General features: G+C 38.1%; 1 protein-coding gene across 3 annotated transcripts; it reads right to left on the bottom strand.

Moving 5' to 3' along the window:
- Positions 1-1,636: 1,636 nt before the first annotated feature.
- Positions 1,637-17,324, bottom strand: LOC105466724 (methylsterol monooxygenase 1). Of its 3 annotated transcripts, none has more exons than XM_011715831.3 (6): positions 17,187-17,324; positions 10,839-11,124; positions 6,532-6,680; positions 5,714-5,840; positions 4,292-4,446; positions 1,637-2,950 (listed from the first exon to the last, which is right to left on the bottom strand). In XM_011715831.3, exons 2-6 carry the CDS (start codon positions 11,091-11,093, stop codon positions 2,755-2,757), a joined length of 882 nt encoding a protein of 293 aa, XP_011714133.1. In that variant the 5' UTR covers positions 11,094-11,124; positions 17,187-17,324; the 3' UTR covers positions 1,637-2,754. The 3 variants fall into 3 exon arrangements, with proteins under 3 accessions (XP_011714133.1, XP_011714134.1, XP_011714135.1); XM_011715832.3 differs by lacking the exon at positions 17,187-17,324 and adding an exon at positions 16,830-17,011; XM_011715833.3 differs by lacking the exon at positions 10,839-11,124 and having other exon boundaries at positions 17,187-17,312.

The raw sequence follows: 17,324 nt of genomic DNA on the forward strand, positions 1-17,324 counted from the left end.
GCTAATTTTTTGTATCTGTAGTAGAGATGTGGTTTCACCATTTTGGTCAGGCTGGTCTCGAACTCCTGACCTCAGGTAATCCACCCGCCTTGGCCTCCCAAAATAAAAGCACACTCTTTAAATTGACATACAGTTGTACATATTTGTGGAGTACAGTGACATTTCAATACATATAATGTATAGTGATTAGCATATCCATTAACTCAGACATTTATCATTTGTGTTGGGAAGTCAGTATTCTCCTTCTAGCTATAGTCATCCTATGGTGGTATAGAACATCAGTATTTCTCCCTTCCAACTGTAATTTTATATTCTTTAACAAATGTTTCTATCCCTCTGTGCTCCCTCCCCTTCCCAGCCTCAAGTGTCTTCTGGTATTTTACTACTGAGATCAACTCTTTTTAGCTTCCACGAGTGAGAACACGCAGTATTTAACTTTCTTCCTGGCTTATTTCACCTAACACAGTGTCTTCCAGTTCCTTCCATGTTGCCACAAATGACAAGGTTCCTTTTTTGTGGCTGAGAAGTATTCCATTGTGTATATATGCCACATTTTCTTAATCCACACCTACATTGATTCCCTCTCTTGGCTATTGTGAAGTGCTACAATAAATTTGAGAGTGCAGATGTCTCGTCCATATACCGATTTCACTTCCTTTAGATAATTGCCCAGTAATGGGATTTCTGGATTGTATGGTAGCTCTATTTGTAGCAAACAGCACAATTTTAATTGCAGCCAGCCCCAAATTTGTTGCTTGAGGGTTGTAACAAATTTACACACATACACACACACACACACACAGTGGACATACGAACCACATACAAGGTATAAAGCGTGACCTACAAACAAAACATTTTATCAGTTTTAAGTATCTGAATCCCTTACTTGGACATCTTTACTGCGTAAGCTTTCAAAAAAAGAAAAAAAAAGGAAGTCACCAGATAATGACTCCACAGTTAAAAAAATAAAAATAATTACCACCATATCTAAGAATTACCAACCCTTGAGGAGTTACAACTTAGATACTTGAGATTCTATCAGTCCTGAAAAGTTTAGCTCTATTCTTCAACTGTAGAGAAAACACACATTATCTAAGCAGGGCAAAGAGCTGCTTCAATAAGTATTGCTTTACTAGGTCAACACGATTTCCCACAATAATTAAACCTGAAAAATTCATGTTCAAACAGCAAGGAAACATTTCGGCAAAGGAAGCACTTTAAAAAAAAAAAAATAGGCCGGGCGCGGTGGCTCAAGCCTGTAATCCCAGCACTTTGGGAGGCCGAGACGGGCGGATCACGAGGTCAGGAGATCGAGACCATCCTGGCTAACACGGTGAAACCCTGTCTCTAATAAAAAATACAAAAAAACTAGCCGGGTGAGGTGGCGGGCGCCTGTAGTCCCAGTTACTCAGGAGGCTGAGGTAGGAGAATGGCGTGAACCCGGGAGGCGGAGCTTGCAGTGAGCTGAGATCCGGCCACAGCACTCCAGCCTGGGTGACAGAGCGAGACTCCGTCTCAAAAAAAAAAAAAAAAAAAAAATAGAAACCAATCCTTTTGTTGTAAAACTTAATAACTTAATTTCTGTACTTTCAATTTTAAGAATAAAAGGTGACAATGTTTAAAACTGGAAACCAGATAATCAGACAAAAATCACATTTATTTCAAGAGCTCAAAGTGCAAATACAGCAAGTCAGTTCACAAACTTTCAAGATACAGTTTTTAATGACAATGGAAATTTGATATACAAAAATGAAAGGGTAAATAGAAATAAAGCTCCTCAATTTTTTAAAAAATTCAAGTAACTTGAAAAGCCTTTAGACTAAAATACTCCACTTACATCCACTCAGAAATGCCAGTACTGCACTGCAATCAAGAAGGACTCTTCAAGGAGAATCAGCTCAAACTGGTCAGTCTAGATTAGAATGGAAGTTCTTGGTGCTGGCTTTTCTTGATTTGGAAGCTTCAGTCACTCACTGCCATCAATTGATGAGCTTCAATCCATGACATTTTGATCTTTAGGCAAATTCTAAAACATGTTTAAAGTTAAAAAGGCTGGGCACAGTGGCTTATACCTATAATCTCAGCACTTTGGGAGGCCAAGGTGGGCAGATCACTTGAGGTCAGAAGTTCAAGACCAGCCTGGCCAACATCGTGAAACCCCATCTCTACAAAAACACAAAAATTAGCTGGGCATGGTGGTGGGTGCCTGTAATCCCAGCTACTTGGGAGGCTGAGGCAGGAGAATTGCTTGAACTGGGAGGCAGAGGTTGCAGTGAGCCGAGATCGTGCCGCTACACTCCAGCCTCGGCGACAGAGTGTGGCTTCATCTCAAAAAAACCCAAAAAAGTTAAATACAAGGCCAACACCACTATGAAGAATTTTCTGAAATGACCAGGATGTATCTAAAAGATTTAAAGACCAATGTCAACTTCAGGCCTATGGTTCTACTGGGAGAAAAGCCATAGATGAATACTTCTAGTACCCAAAACCTTCTTGGAAGCTTAGGAATATGGCCTTTAAAACTTTCTCATGAAAACTGTACTTAAATATATAGTCATTCATTTCTACATATATAGAACTTGTAGGTAAAGTAGAAAAAGTTCCCACTAGGAAGGTAATTAAAGGTTGTTAATGTTCTTTTTATCACTTAGTAGCCAGAAGACATGCTTATTTCTGCTCTCCAGAAGCAATGTTAGCTACTAGCTTCTGAATTCAGGAAAACGTTTATCTTTCAGGAAGGTTTACACGAGATATTTATTCAGTCTTTTTCTCAAACTTCTTCCTCTTTTCATAATAGGCATGATATTGAGAGTCTGTTCCAAAAATTCGATCCCACCATGTAAATGTTGAAGCATAGTTTCCAATGAAGTTCATGTGGTGGAAATCATGATGCCGAGAACCAGCATAGAAAGGGATCAGATTTAAAGGGTTGAGAGGAATATCATAGCCACTGAAACAAAAATGATAAACATTATTAAGGAATAAATACATCTCAAATAATTGTTGTTTCTATTACTAATCATGTGTTCACATTAACCAATTTAGATAACATTCCACTTTGCCTAGACCACTTTATTTCTAAGATGTTCACAAACAGCAAACACAGAAAATGGTGTATATTCTAGAAACCACTCTAAGAAAAAAAATCCTTAAAAAAATCTATGAAAATCATTTATTTTATGATAAAATATGTGAATGATGGAAGACAGGGATTATAGTAATGAATCTTTAGACACAGATTTTTAAGAATTAATTTTCTTTTATGTTTTAGAGGAAGCTTCCTCACCATAATCTATAACACTTGTAAATGAAGCCCAAAACACTAAATATGTTTTTTAGGGAAAGTCACATAAAATTAGTATCAAGTATTAAAAAGGGCAGGCCCACGAATCCCTGTATAGCAACTTCATTTAGTTTTTTAGGCAATTGACAAGTTGGAATCAAATGTACCACAATTAACCAAAATACCAGTGTACTTTTCTATAGTTGGGAGAGGACAAATGGCTTCAAAAAAGAGTCCCATTTAAAGTATGCTCCTTTATTTCTAACTACATATCTACAATGACATCCAGTTATACTTATGTGAATCTCTCTAACCCTCTCTTCCTTTGAGGGGCTTAGAGGAAGGAAGGCAGAAAGAAACAATGGATACAAAAAAAATGAAAGAAATGTCAATTACAATTTTTCTACAGAAGAATATTCTCTGCCTAGGACTAGAAGCATTAATTTTGCTACTTTAGCACTTTAAAAATAATTCTTAGAATTTGATATTCTGCATTCATGAGTACAAAAGTACGTCCCAGGTCAAAATGCAATGAACACATAATTAAAAACTAATGAACAATTAGAATAAGCATTTAAGAAGGCATTCAATATAAATAATTTACCACAAAATGTCTTCCAATCAACAGAAAGGAAGCATTTGAAATAGGTACATACTACAAGCAGTAGTTTCATCTTGCAATAGAAAGTCTTATTCAATGAAGGCTGAATGCTTTGATATTTTTTCAAATATGAGTTAGGTTTAGGCTTATTACAGAAGGATAAAGAAATTGCTTGTCCTAAATATATATTTGCCCTAATAACACATTATCACTACAAAAATTATAACAGCATAGGCTAGAATGTAAAAACATCTATGATTTAAACTTATATTCAACAATTATGTTTTCTTAATATAACATTAAGAAGATTAACTTCTATTAGTCTACTTAGAAATATGATAATCTGACAGCCACGAAAATAAATACATTTCATTATATTTTATACCTGAACAGAAATCGATACTCACCTATGGACATCAATAGTTTCTAATAAACGAATGGTCACCCATGCCCAAAGAAGAATTACATGATCACACAAAAGCACGATGCCAATGAAAAATCCAGTTCCAAGAATTAGAGTCTCCAAAGGATGTGCATATTCAGCTTCCATTCCAAATGGAGCCTAAAACAAACAGATAAGAAATTCTTCATTTCTTAGCTATTGTGATGGTTAATTTTATGTGTCAACTTGGCTAGGCTATGATACCCAACTGTTTGATTAATATCAGTCTAGATGTTGTTGTGAAGGTATTTTTTAGATATTGTTAACATTTAAATCAGTAGACTCTGAGTAAAGGTGATTACCCTTCATAATGAGGGTGGACTTCATCCAATCATTTGAAGGCCTTCAGGATAAAGGCTGAGGTTTCCTGAAGAAGGATTCTCAAGACTGCAACACCGAAACCCTGCCTGAGTTTCCAACTTGCTGTGCCACGGAATTTGGACCCAATGCTGCAACAATTCTTACCCGGATTTCCAGTCTGTAGCCTGCTTTACAGATTTCAGACTTGATAGCCCCACACTTGCATGAGCCAATTCCTTAAAATAAATCTCTCTCTCTCTGTGTATATATGCCCCAATGATTCTGCTTCACTGGAGAACTTCACTAATACATATATTCTATTTATGCATAAAGTTTTACAAAGTTATATTGATTCTATATGTAATGATGATTTATCTAGCCATACACTTGCATACCATGTAACCACGATCAATGCAAAACATACATAGCCAGTTTGATAAAGCTACATCAAAGCAATTCTAATAGGCTGGGCATGGTAGCTCACACCTGTAATCCCAGTACTTTGGGAGTCCAAGGTGGGTGGATCACCCAAGGTCAGGAGTTCGAGACCAACCTGACTAACAGTGAAATCCCGTCTCCACTAAAAATACAAAATTAGCCACGCGTGGTGACGCATGCCTGTAATCCCAGCTACTTGAGAAGCTGAGGCAGGAGAATCACTTGAACCCAGGAGGTGAAGGCTGCAGTGAGCTGAGCTCATGCCATTGCAGTCCAGACTGGACAACAAGAACAAAACTCCATCTCCCAAAAAAAAAAAAAAAAAAGGCAGTTCTAATAAAAGTTACTGTTTTTGTGGGAGTTAGCAATGTGAGGATCTAGCTGTGCCAGTGTAGCACTGTCCACAAGGATGGAAGTCCAAACTTTCATGTAATACTTTTCTTTCAGATCTCACTTTACCATGAAATTTAAATAATGAAGACAATGTGTAGAATTGACTTGTTTGTATGTGCGTGTGTGTGTTGTTCTTAATAATCATGCCAAAGGAAAAGAAAATAAAAACGTCACCAACAATTTTAGAAAAATGCTCGGGCAATGAAAACAGACATTTTGCCTTGAACAGAAAGAATTAAATATAACTCTCACATACCTGAAACTCATGATGAACTTTATGAATATATTTGTATATTCTTTTGTGGTGTAAGAGTCTATGCATAAAATAGTGCCAAGTATCTTCAATGACTGCACAGCCAAAGCATCTTGCCAAAAGAAAATACCTTTAAGATAAAAATGTTGTAATGTGTAAGAAATAATGTTTACTTAAACTATCCAGACTTTTAGTGGGGATGCTTGAGACATTACATAAAACTAAACACCCCAGGTTACCAGGTTGACCTAATTGGATATATTCATAAATAAATTCTCAAAACCACCAGATACAGCTACATAATCTGATGTAAGGTTAAAGAGACTGCCCACTAGACCAATTTCATTTCATTACAATGTTTGCACAACTTGCCTAATGACACGTTTCACAAGAGGTATCCCTGTTAAGTGATGCATGAGTATATCTATGTGTGTGTATATGTGTATATATACACGTACATATTTTTGTTTATATGAACACAATTTCTATAAACCTCGTAAATGATTCTCATATATTTCATTTATTTTAAACTTAAAATGTGACATATTTTTTGTCAACATAAGCACTTATATATGTATATAAACATACAAAAGACGTTATGGAAACTTCTGATACTAGACGCTCACCTTCCAATAAAATATTTTAAAGATGTAAAAATGGAAACATTTTAAGATTTTACTATGGTTTAGTTTTCTACTATTTATTTACTTCCAAAGTTTAGAACAAACATTAATTAAAATTAAGAAAAAGGGTAAACATTAACTATAACTTAATTGAATAAGCCACCATTGCATGTAAAAGCCAAATTTTTATCTACATACCATCTTGGCATTCTTTCCCAATCATAAGGAATATTGAAATACTCTGTAAAATAATAGGTTCCACAAATCAAAGGCAGCTGGATACAGAAGTGATTAAAGAGAAGAACTTTGAAACATTTCCATTGGTTTTCCCATGTCTCTGGCTTATCCTATGGAGAAAAATCACAATATCTAATATTAGTCTCTGCTATCAGAGTTTAACTTGACCTAATTTTTTCTCTGTTTATGTTGGACCTTAATTCTATGTCAGTTAAATGTTAACTTTATAGTAACTAAGACTCAGGAATCTTTACCTTCGAAAATTCTTGACAACTACTATCACTACTTTAGGTGAAGAAACTGTTAACAGACGCACCCAGCCATAATGATCTCAAACAAAGAAACACTACAGAATGAATAATTCTCCAGTGTTTGCTGCCACACATCATTCACTTCACTTCTTTTACCAGAAGTTTCAGAGAAGAAGAAATATAATATGCTAAGATTACAGGTGGGTGTCCGCAATTGAAGAAGTTGTACACGAAGCACTGGAAGCCTTGTACACAGTTTAAGTCGATGCTTCCAGGCATTCAGTGGTATTCATTCCAATAAATAAGTGCACTTTTGTTCATATCCAATGACAGAATTACAAACTCTGTGTTGAGAGGTACAGAGATGTGTCCTGATTATGGAGTTCACAGATTCCAGTCAAAATGAGAAAAGTTAGATCAACATGAGATGTTCATAAGACCTCATCAGGATACCCATTATAATGACTTAACAAGCCATTATAAAAAACAAAGCAAAACAAAACAAAACAAAACAAAAACTAACTAAATGTATTCAATTTATAGGACTGCACTTAAGATATAAAAAAAGTGCTTCGGGTTTTACAAAATGATGGTGACAATAAATATCAGCTATTGCTTCGTTTTAAACGTCACTGCTGAAAAACTCAGAAATCTGCCAACAAAACTATTTTATTTCAACATGATATTCAAAGTACGGGAACTACTGAGCATCAGTAAAAGCCCAAAGAGGTCAACCAGCTTGGGGAGGGTCACACATGCAGTTATTAGCAGAAGTAGGACTAACTAAAATCTAGGTCTCCAGATCCAGTTCTGTTCTTGAAATTCTTTAAGGGATATCTTCCTGACAAAAATAGGAAAAGCACTGAACTAAGAATCAATCCAGAGACTTGTGCTCTAATACCAGGGCTGCTACTCACCAGTTAACTAGCTCTTGTAATGTTTACAACTCAGTTTTTTCAACAGTAAAATGAGAGGATCTGACAACTGCCTTTGTATTTCTAATCTGAGCATTATCTAACCCCACTCCTCTAAACCTCCACTCTGTAATTGGGGACAAAATAAATGAAAGATTCAGGCTTCATTTTGCAATAGACTGTCTCCTACAGAAACTATGGCTAACAGACTTAATTTCCCAGGTAGACTGTGATATCGATGTAGTTACAGAAATTACAAAGTTAATCAACTATAATAAAATCACATGCTATACCATTTAGAGTATACATAAATTAGTTACAAAGACAGTTAGCAATACAAATTCATACCTAGTGCAAAATGAAAGTTTACCACATTTTACTTTACGCATAACTGTACTTAATATAAAAGAATACCTTTACAAGGGCCACATACTTTAGAAATAATATTTTTAGTACATTTATCTTTGAGGAAAATTTTTGGAGAATTACTAATATGTATGATTTTTTTTTTGAAAGAAATAGATCCTGCAAAGTCTGCTTTACTTTTTCATTCCTGTGAAATTTCCCCTAACTAGCAAGGATGTGCATTAGCTCTCCAGCTGTCTGTTCTGTTTGAAAGCAGAAAGTCTTTAGTACTATTTCATCACCACCACCAGCTTCTTCTTTTTGACAATTTTAAGAATAAAAACATTTATTGCATATGTTAAATATAATTCTCAAATATTTTCTCTTAAACAATTGATACCCTCAATGTTAATCAGGGTATCTGCCTTCAAAATGCATAAACCTGTAATTAATTTGTATTGATATTTTGATTTCTTTTAAAACGACTTTAACTTGTGAAAACTAGTCCTGATTTAAAATCACGTTTTATCAAAAATGCTCAAAGCATGGACTTTAATGGCTATGAAACGTAAAGATTTGCTGAGTACAGACTTGAAACCGTATTACCCAGCCTTTCAATCTGTTCATAAACAACTAGTTCTGACCAACTAGACTACAGCTTATTCTTTCCTTTGCCACACTATATTTTAAAGCTGCTCATATACCCTTGCCTGAATAAGCTCTTCCTCTCTCTGTAAAGGTTACTACTTCCAACCAATGAGTCACTTGCAAAGTGCAGTGAAGGAGAGAAAGGATGCTTTTGCCTGGCCAGCCATACAATGCATCAGCTCTATAAATAAATCATTGGGTGACACATGGCAGCCACAATCACCCTAAAAGTGCATTAGAACTTAGACATCCAAACTTAATTCTGCCTTTCAAAGCAGGTGCTTTTCTAAAAAGCACTTCAGAACTTCTGTGACCTTAATTGAGGGTCACAGAATACTCTCCTTTGGGTTACATTATTTTTCATTTCCTTCACCTTTACCCTTTGCTCTTTTCACCTTTGGCCTGGAGTCCGCCGTCATCTGACCCCTGTATTATCCCCAGAGAGGATTAATATTAACACTTGCTTAAAGTGAGCCTCTGGGAGAGGCTGTGAAACTAACAGAATGATAACAGAGAATGTGTACAGACTGCCATCCAAAATATATACAGTTGTCCCTTGGTATCTTTGGGGGATTGGTTCTGGGACTTTCTGCAAATGCCAAAATCTGAAGATGCTCAAGTGCTTGATACAAAATGACATAGTATTTGACATAACCTATAACCTACGCATATCCTCCCGTATACTTGAAATAATCTCTACACCACTTATAATACTTAATAAAATGCAAATGCTCTATAAATAGTTGTTATTTGGAATAATGACAAGGAAAAAAAAAGACTGTACATGTAAAGTGTAGACACAATTTTTTCCCCTGAATATTTCTGATCTGCAGTTGGTTGGATCCATGGATACATAACCCATGGATAAGGAGGGCCAATTGTACTGAGTGAATGGAAATTACTTTCCATAGATGAATACTCTCAGCGGTCTACTTTCCACCAAGACTGTGGGCCCTTGAATTTTAGTTTGGAGCGACTTTTTCTGAAAAGTAAACAGTAAACACTAGAAACTATCATCAGCTTACCAAATGCTGACAAATAATTCATCTTTCTAATAAGCTACGCCAAATTCTCATGTCAAGCTCATAGACTACACACTAGATTTCACCTTGTCATGTACATAGCGAGCTCTCAACATTTAGTGCAATGAAGCAAATATCCAGAAACGAGGAGCTTCACCTCCTTATTTGGGATGATATGAATGCTGCAGAACTACCTACCATATATTTAGGGGAAAAAAACTTTGATAGCCCTGATCAAGGTCATACTGTATTAACAGTCCCTGAGATTTGCTGGAACATAGAGTTGGGGTGAACTGAAAAATATGCACAAATCACCATACCTTTCCTTTCCAGCTAGCTTAAACATTAAAATTTGTAAACTTAAATTAGATAACCATCACATCTACTTAAAGCCCAATTTAATAAACTATTCTTGAAATATTATCAATAATGACCTAGGACTGTGTTATTCAATTCAGCTAGTAACATGTGGCTACCAAACACTTTAAACATGGCTAGCCTAAATTGAGATAGACTAAAATTAATGTAAAATACACACGGGATTGCAAAGACTTATTAAATATCTCATTAAGCATTTTTTAGATTTTGATTACTGGTTGAAATAATAATTTACATTTATTTCTTATTCTTCTTTGAGACAAGGTCTCACTCTGTCACCTGCGCTAGAGTATAGTGGTGCAATCCCTCTGCTTCAGCCTCATAAGTAGCTAGGACTTACATTGCCATGCTTGGGTATTTTTGTATTTTTTTTGTAGAGACAGGGTCTTGCTAGGTTTCCCAGGATGGTCTTGAACTCCTGGCCTCAAGCAATCCTCCTGCCTTGGCCTCCCAAAGTGCTGGAATTACAGGCATGGACCCTGTACCCAGCAATAGTTTACACTTACTGAGTTAAATAATACACATTATGAAATTAATTAATTTATTTTTACGTTTTCTATGTATTCTACTAGAAAATTTAAAATTACACACATGGCTTCATTATATTTCTATTGTATATCACTGATTTAGCCTCTCAAACCAAAGCCCTATTTACTTTTAAAATATTCAGCAACATTAATAATATTCTATTTCTAGTCCCTTATACTCACCTTTTGAATTTTGTATTTTTTCATATAAGGTATAAATTGAAATAAAAATCCAGGTAAACAGAACGAGAAATAAAGGGCTTCATGAACTATAAGGGATCCCCATGTTGCAATCTGGAACTTTGTATAATTATTCAACATATAGTTCCAAGCATTTTTAAATGGTTCTTGCAGAGGATTCTCAGGTAAAAGTGAATCTACATATTCCACAGCCAAGGATGCTGAACTAAAGATGCTGACACTTTCATTTGTTGCCATTTTTCAAATCTCTGCAGACAGCCTTATAATTCTGTAGAAATGAATACATATAGTAAGTTAAACAATAATTCAAAAAATAAAACAGTTAAAAAATGCATCCTCTGATCATTTTTAAAATAATTACTAAAGGAGTACAAATTTTTTACCAAAAAATTACTAAAGGAGTACAAATGGTTTTACACCATTTTAAAAAATTTGCTGGATATCATCACCATTTCCATTTGTAGATATTCCTTTAAAAACACATTATTTTCAAGAACAATACCTAAAGGAATAGGGGAAAATTTTTTTCAAGCTATATTTAAAGAAATCGTCAGTGTGGTTCTCATGGAAAAGCTTCTAATTTAAATAAGCAATAGCTGGGTTTAAATGTATCACTTACAGCCAAAAGAACCTATAAAGAAAAAGCCTACCAAATACGAGTACATAAAAATTAAGTACTTCCTACTGGGTAATAGAAAGACAGTCATAAACAAAGCCAAAGATAAAATGACAAACTGGGAAAAATATTTCCAACATTTTACAACAAACGGCTACAAAGTGAGATTTAGAAAAAAGACAAAAAAAGACAATAGAAAAATGACAAAAGCAGTTCACAGAAAAATAAAGACAAATGGTCACTAAACAAGGAAGAATCCTCACTTCATTCAAATGAGGAAATGCACCCTAAAACAAAGAGAAACTTTTAGCCTGAGTAGCACATCTTCAAAAGTTTATTAGTGCCCAATGTCCAGTACTGGTAAGGGGGTGAGAAAACAGGCACGACCATACATTGTGGGCAGGGGGCATACATCAGTGTTATCACTGGAGGAAAAATAAGCAACACCTATCATAATTCAAAATGAACACATCCTTTGAAGCAGCAGCTTTCTCATTCAAGGGTACAAAGGCAGATACACTAAGATAGAAGGAAGCACTTCTTGTAACAGCAAAAACAGGAAAAAATAAAAGCAAAACACAAGCCATCAACAAGGTATGGGTTAAATAAATTAAGTCCTTCCATAGACAATTATACCGCCATTTTAAAAGAACAAGATCTATACGCTCTACGTAGAAAGATGTCTAAGACACAGTGTTAATCCAAATAACAAGTTACAGAATAATAGAGATACAGAGTAATATAGAGTATATTATAGAGTATAATATAGAGTATAATAATACAGAGTCCCACATAAGATTTTTTGAAAAGGATATATATTTTATTTATGCACTTCTATGCATATGTACATATAGAGACACACAGAAACAGAAAATGTACATATGGTTACAAAGGGAACAATTTAGAGTGGTGATTTCTAGGAAAACAGGTGTGTGATCGGGTAGGAGATAGTGTTATGGAGAACAGAGCATGGTGCGGAAGGGGAGAATGTTATGGAAGTCAGAGTGTGGCGGGGTAGGGGAGAGTGTTATGGAAGACAGTGTGGCGGGGCAGGGGAGAGTGTTATGGAAGACAGTGTGGTGGGGCAGGGGAGAGTGTTATGGAAGACAGTGTGGCGGGGCAGGGGAGAGTGTTATGGAAGATGGAGTGTGGCGGGGCAGGGGAGAGTGTTATGGAAGACAGTGTGGCGGGGCAGGGGAGAGTGTTATGGAAGACAGTGTGTGGAGGGGTAGGGGAGAGTGTTGTGGAAGACAGTGTGGCGGGGTAGGGGAGAGTGTTATGGAAGACAGTGTGGCGGGGTAGGGGAGAGTGTTATGGAAGATGGAGTGTGGCGGGGCAGGGGAGAGTGTTATGGAAGACAGTGTGGCGGGGTAGGGGAGAGTGTTACGGAAGACAGTGTGGAGGGGTAGGGGAGAGTGTTACGGAAGACAGTGTGGCGGGGTAGGGGAGAGTGTTATGGAAGACAGTGTGACGACTAGGAGATAGTTTTATAGAGAACTGAGTGTGGCGGGGTAATGGAGAGTGTTGTGGAAGACAGTGTGGAGGGGTAGGAGACAGTGTTATGGAAGAGAGAAAAGAAAATTTCTTATGTCTTTTGCACAATTTAAACTTTTAAATGAGCTTGTTCTACTTACATAATAAATAAGCTCAATGGGTCACAAACCAAAATACAAACTTTTCAAGAGTCACTTTCCTAAAAATGTTCACCACTGCTGCTTCTAATTTATGAATTTTTTGGGACCATTTAAAAATGAGTATTTTAAAACCTCTGAAGCGTTCTAGTGCTTAAAAAGTCCCCTTCCCAACACTTCTCAAATTGACCTTTTATCCCCATTCTACAGAAGGAATATTGAGAACCTAGCCAACTCCTTCAGGCATCTGAATTCACTTCATGCCCTCCTTCTTCTGTCCTACTCATCTCAAATGACTTACACCACAGTGACTATAGTGTTCCATCCTGTGTCATTACAAGCCTCAAAATTTCTTTGCTCATTCATTCTTTCCTCTGAGACTGACCAGTCTTCCTGTGTTCTTACCTTACCTCAAGAACTTGTCCATCACTTATCCTTTCTTATCTTTCATCCTTCTCCCTTCAGGGAATCCATTCCCTCACGTCTAAAAACACATTCCCGTCTTTTCTTTTCTTTTTTTTTTCCAGACAGGGTCTCACTCTGTCACCCAAGCTGGAATGCAGTGGCTCAATTATGGCTTACTGCAGCCTCAACCTCCCAGGCTCAAGCAATCCTCCCACCTCAGCCCCTCGTAGCTGGGACCACAGGCACACACTACCACGCCTGGCTAATTTTTTTTATTTTTATTTTTTGTGGAGACATAGGTCACCCTATGTTGCCCAGACTGGTCTTAAACTCCTAGGCTGAAGTGATCCTCCCATCTCAGCCTCCCAAAGTGTGGGGATTAGGTGTGAGCCACTGTGCCCAGCCTCCTTTGTTAATAAACACCTTCCTAGCCTCCATTACCTCTTCCAAGCCATGTCTCATTTATCTTCCTTTGAACCAACCAACTTCTTTCTCAAAGGAGAGCTCTACATAAAGATTGCTTAACTCAGCTGGGCATGGTGGCTCACGCCTGTAATCCCAGCACCTTGGGGAGGCTGATGCCGGCAGATCACCTGAGGTCAGGAGTTCAGGTGAATCACTTGAACTGAGGAGGTGGAGGTTTCAGTAAGCTGAGATTGCACTCTAGCCTGGGCATGAACAGCAAAACTCTTGTCTCAAAAAAAAAAAAAGATTGCTTAACTCACCCACACAACTCACTGAGCTACTTGCAATCTGGCTCCCCACCTACAACAAAATGTCTTCAATCATCTTCTAAGTTGTAAAATAAGACAACCATCCAATCTTAATTTTTCACAAGGTGATTAGGAAATTTGACAATGATGAACCAAGACCACTTACTAGTCCTGTCCTGTGACCTTGGGCAAATTTCGTAACCTCTCTGTGATGCAGTTTTCTCATCAACAGAAATTAAAACAGTAGGTCTTCCAGTGAGTCCAAGAGATAATGCATATAAAGCACTCAGTACAGGACCTGGCATGTAATAGCTACAAGAAACTAACAATTATTGGGCACTTTCTGTGCCAAGAACCGTGTTCAAAGCATGCTACATGCTCTTACATTTTAATTTCAATCCTTACCACACCTTCGTGAGGTAGGTATTATTTTATCCCCATTTTATAGATAAAATAACTGAGGTTTAGAAAGATTAAGCAACTTGCCTGAAGTCTAATGCTTCGGGCATTAACAAATGTTTAATGTTAAGTTAATGATTAACTTAACAAATGCTAAGTGGGGAAGCCCACGCAGTCATCCATTATATTATACTATAGTTATAAATACAACCCATAATAAGTATTAGAGTACAAGGAGAATAATTCCTATAGTTTACCTAAGCCCTCTGAAAAGGTATTTCACATGACTTGTCTTTACCTTCTTATCTCCTGTTTATATTCTAGCAACTGCACTCTGCATTCTATTGTCATCACTGCACTGAACTTACTCTTACTAAAATCACTAAGGAGGCCGGGTGCGGTGGCTCACGCTGGTAATCCCAGCACTTTGGGAAGCCGAGGTGGGCGGATCACAAGGTCAAGAGTTCGAGACCAGTCTGGCCAATATGATGAAACCTCATCTCTACCAAAAAAATACAAAAACATTAGCCAGGTGTCATGGAGCACGCCTGTATTCCCAGTTACCTGGACGGCTGAGGCAGGAGAATTGCTTGAACCTGGGGGGCTGAGGTTGCAGGGAGCTGAGATCCCGACACTGCACTCCAGCCTGGGCAACAGAGCGAGACTCCGTCTCAAACAAACAAACAAACAAACAAAAAAATCGCTATGGATCTCCAGTTGCCAAACTCAATAAACTTTTTGGTTTTTGGAGTTTATTTTATTTGACTAATCTGGAAGATTTGATATTTCTCTTCTTGAAATACTGCCTTTCCTTGGTTCTTGGAACTCAAATGCATTCACTCTGACAAGTATTGTGCATTCATTGTGCCAGCTGCTGCCCTTACCCCTGAGTTCACAAAACACAAAATTTAGTGAGGAATAACAACTAGTGTCCAAACCATCAAAAATTAGGTGATAAGAAAAATAAAGGGGGGAATACACAGTGCTATGAACTTCTAGAGAAAGGTGCTATCTAAACTGAGACCTAGAACAGGAGAGGAAACTGACAAGTTAAAAAATAGAGCGAGGGAGAGAGGGTCAAGGGAGGGGTTTTGCACAGAGAGAACAGCACTCCAAAAACTCAACCAGGAGAGTAGAAAGAATATGAGAATTCAAGCTGGAAAGTTTCCCAATAATGCCTTCCTTACTCCCTTCTAACGATTCTAGATGGTCTTGGGTGATCTTAACTATTTTCTGTTTTAAAAATACGCTGATATCCACCCTTTCTACCTCTTGCCCTCTCCCCTAAACTCCAGGATCTGATTATCCAAGTTTACTGGTCATATCCAGTCAGAGAGTTCAGAGGCACACGAACTCACTCAGCAGGTCCAAAGGTTCAGTACGTGCTCCTCACAAACCCCGCCCAAACGCTAGACCACCTTTAATGCTTAATTCTCAGACATAACGTTTTAAGTCTCTCCCATCTCTGCTGCCTTGATTAAGTCTTCAAACTCTTACCCAATTTAGAAACACTTGGTTTACTTAACATTCAGGAACTTACTTTTCAAAAAGGAGCAAGGGAATGGATATATTGTTGCTAACTGAATAAGGAATTAAAGAGGAGGGGGGAAACGAGGTCTTGGAAAATTGAATTTCCTTTTGCTTTACTCATTCTTGGGCAACCTAAATGACTGGAAGCGTACTCTGGAGCAGGCTGACTAGATAAATTTAGTTATTTGTGGATTCTCAGAAACCTTGAAGTTTAGCTGTCAGCCAGTCTCTGTCCTTTGGCACTTTAAAACGGATTTCACCAGCTCCTTCATTTTCTGGACTTGCCCTGCCTCCAAGCTTGCCCTTCTTAAACCTTATCTCTAAGATGCAATGCCAGGATCTATATAAATCTAAACATAAGAAATAAGCTCCTTAAAACACTCAAAGTTCAAGGGAGTGCTTGCCCTAAGCATAAAGATCAAGCCCCTCTGTGATTGATGCACACGAGGCCCTTCCAGACTTCTCACACTCTTCATTTGTTACATTCTCGCCATCCTACACTTCACATTTTTACAGTATCTGATCACCCATGGTTGCTACTGCTTCATTCCTCTTTGCCCACGGAAATATCGTTCCCTTACAGGTGATGTCCACCCATCCAACTCCTAGTCACCCTTCAGCAACCTCCTCTCGGACGCCCTTCCCAACCCCCCTACTGCCAAAGCACATTACATCTTACCTCCTTCCAGTGTTTCCTGCTTTTGTATAACTTTCGCCAAGCTACCACCCTGTGCTGCAACTGTCTTCTACGTCCCATCTCCCGAAGACAACACTCTTTAAAGGGCAAGAAACATGTCCTAGCCTAGTTCCATCACTGAAGAATTTCACTCCGTTTTCCTCCTTTCTAGCACGTACCTTCCCTAGGCCCACCTTGACTCCAGTCTCCCTCCGCCCCTTCTCGGGTACCACTGCCAGCGTCCGGCCCAGCGCGCGCATCCGCACCCCGAACCCGCTCCCCTCGATCTCACGGAGCACCGGGTGGGAGCCCACCTGCTGCCCCTTCCTCGCTCACGAGCCACTCCCCCGACCCCCTCACCTGAACGGCCGCGAGATGACTGCCGGCCACCGTCACCCAGGATCAGCCAGGTGTTCCGACCTCGGAACTTGCCTCGCCCGGCTCGGGGGTGGAGCCCGGTGGGCCAGGCGCTCAGTCCTGTCGTTATTGGCCTGCGAG

The sequence above is a fragment of the Macaca nemestrina genome, chromosome 3, assembly GCF_043159975.1.
Source record: "Macaca nemestrina isolate mMacNem1 chromosome 3, mMacNem.hap1, whole genome shotgun sequence".
NCBI lineage: Eukaryota > Metazoa > Chordata > Mammalia > Primates > Cercopithecidae > Macaca > Macaca nemestrina.

Coding starts and splice junctions, on each gene's coding strand:
- LOC105466724 (XM_011715831.3), bottom strand. CDS start 11,093: ATGGCAACAAATGAAAGTGTCAGCATCTTTAGTTCAGCATCCTTGGCT. Junction 6,681..10,838: donor AAAAATACAAAATTCAAAAG/GTGAGTATAAGG, acceptor TTTTCTCCATAG/GATAAGCCAGAGACATGGGA. Junction 4,447..5,713: donor AAGTTCATCATGAGTTTCAG/GTATGTGAGAGT, acceptor TGTTTGTTTTAG/GCTCCATTTGGAATGGAAGC.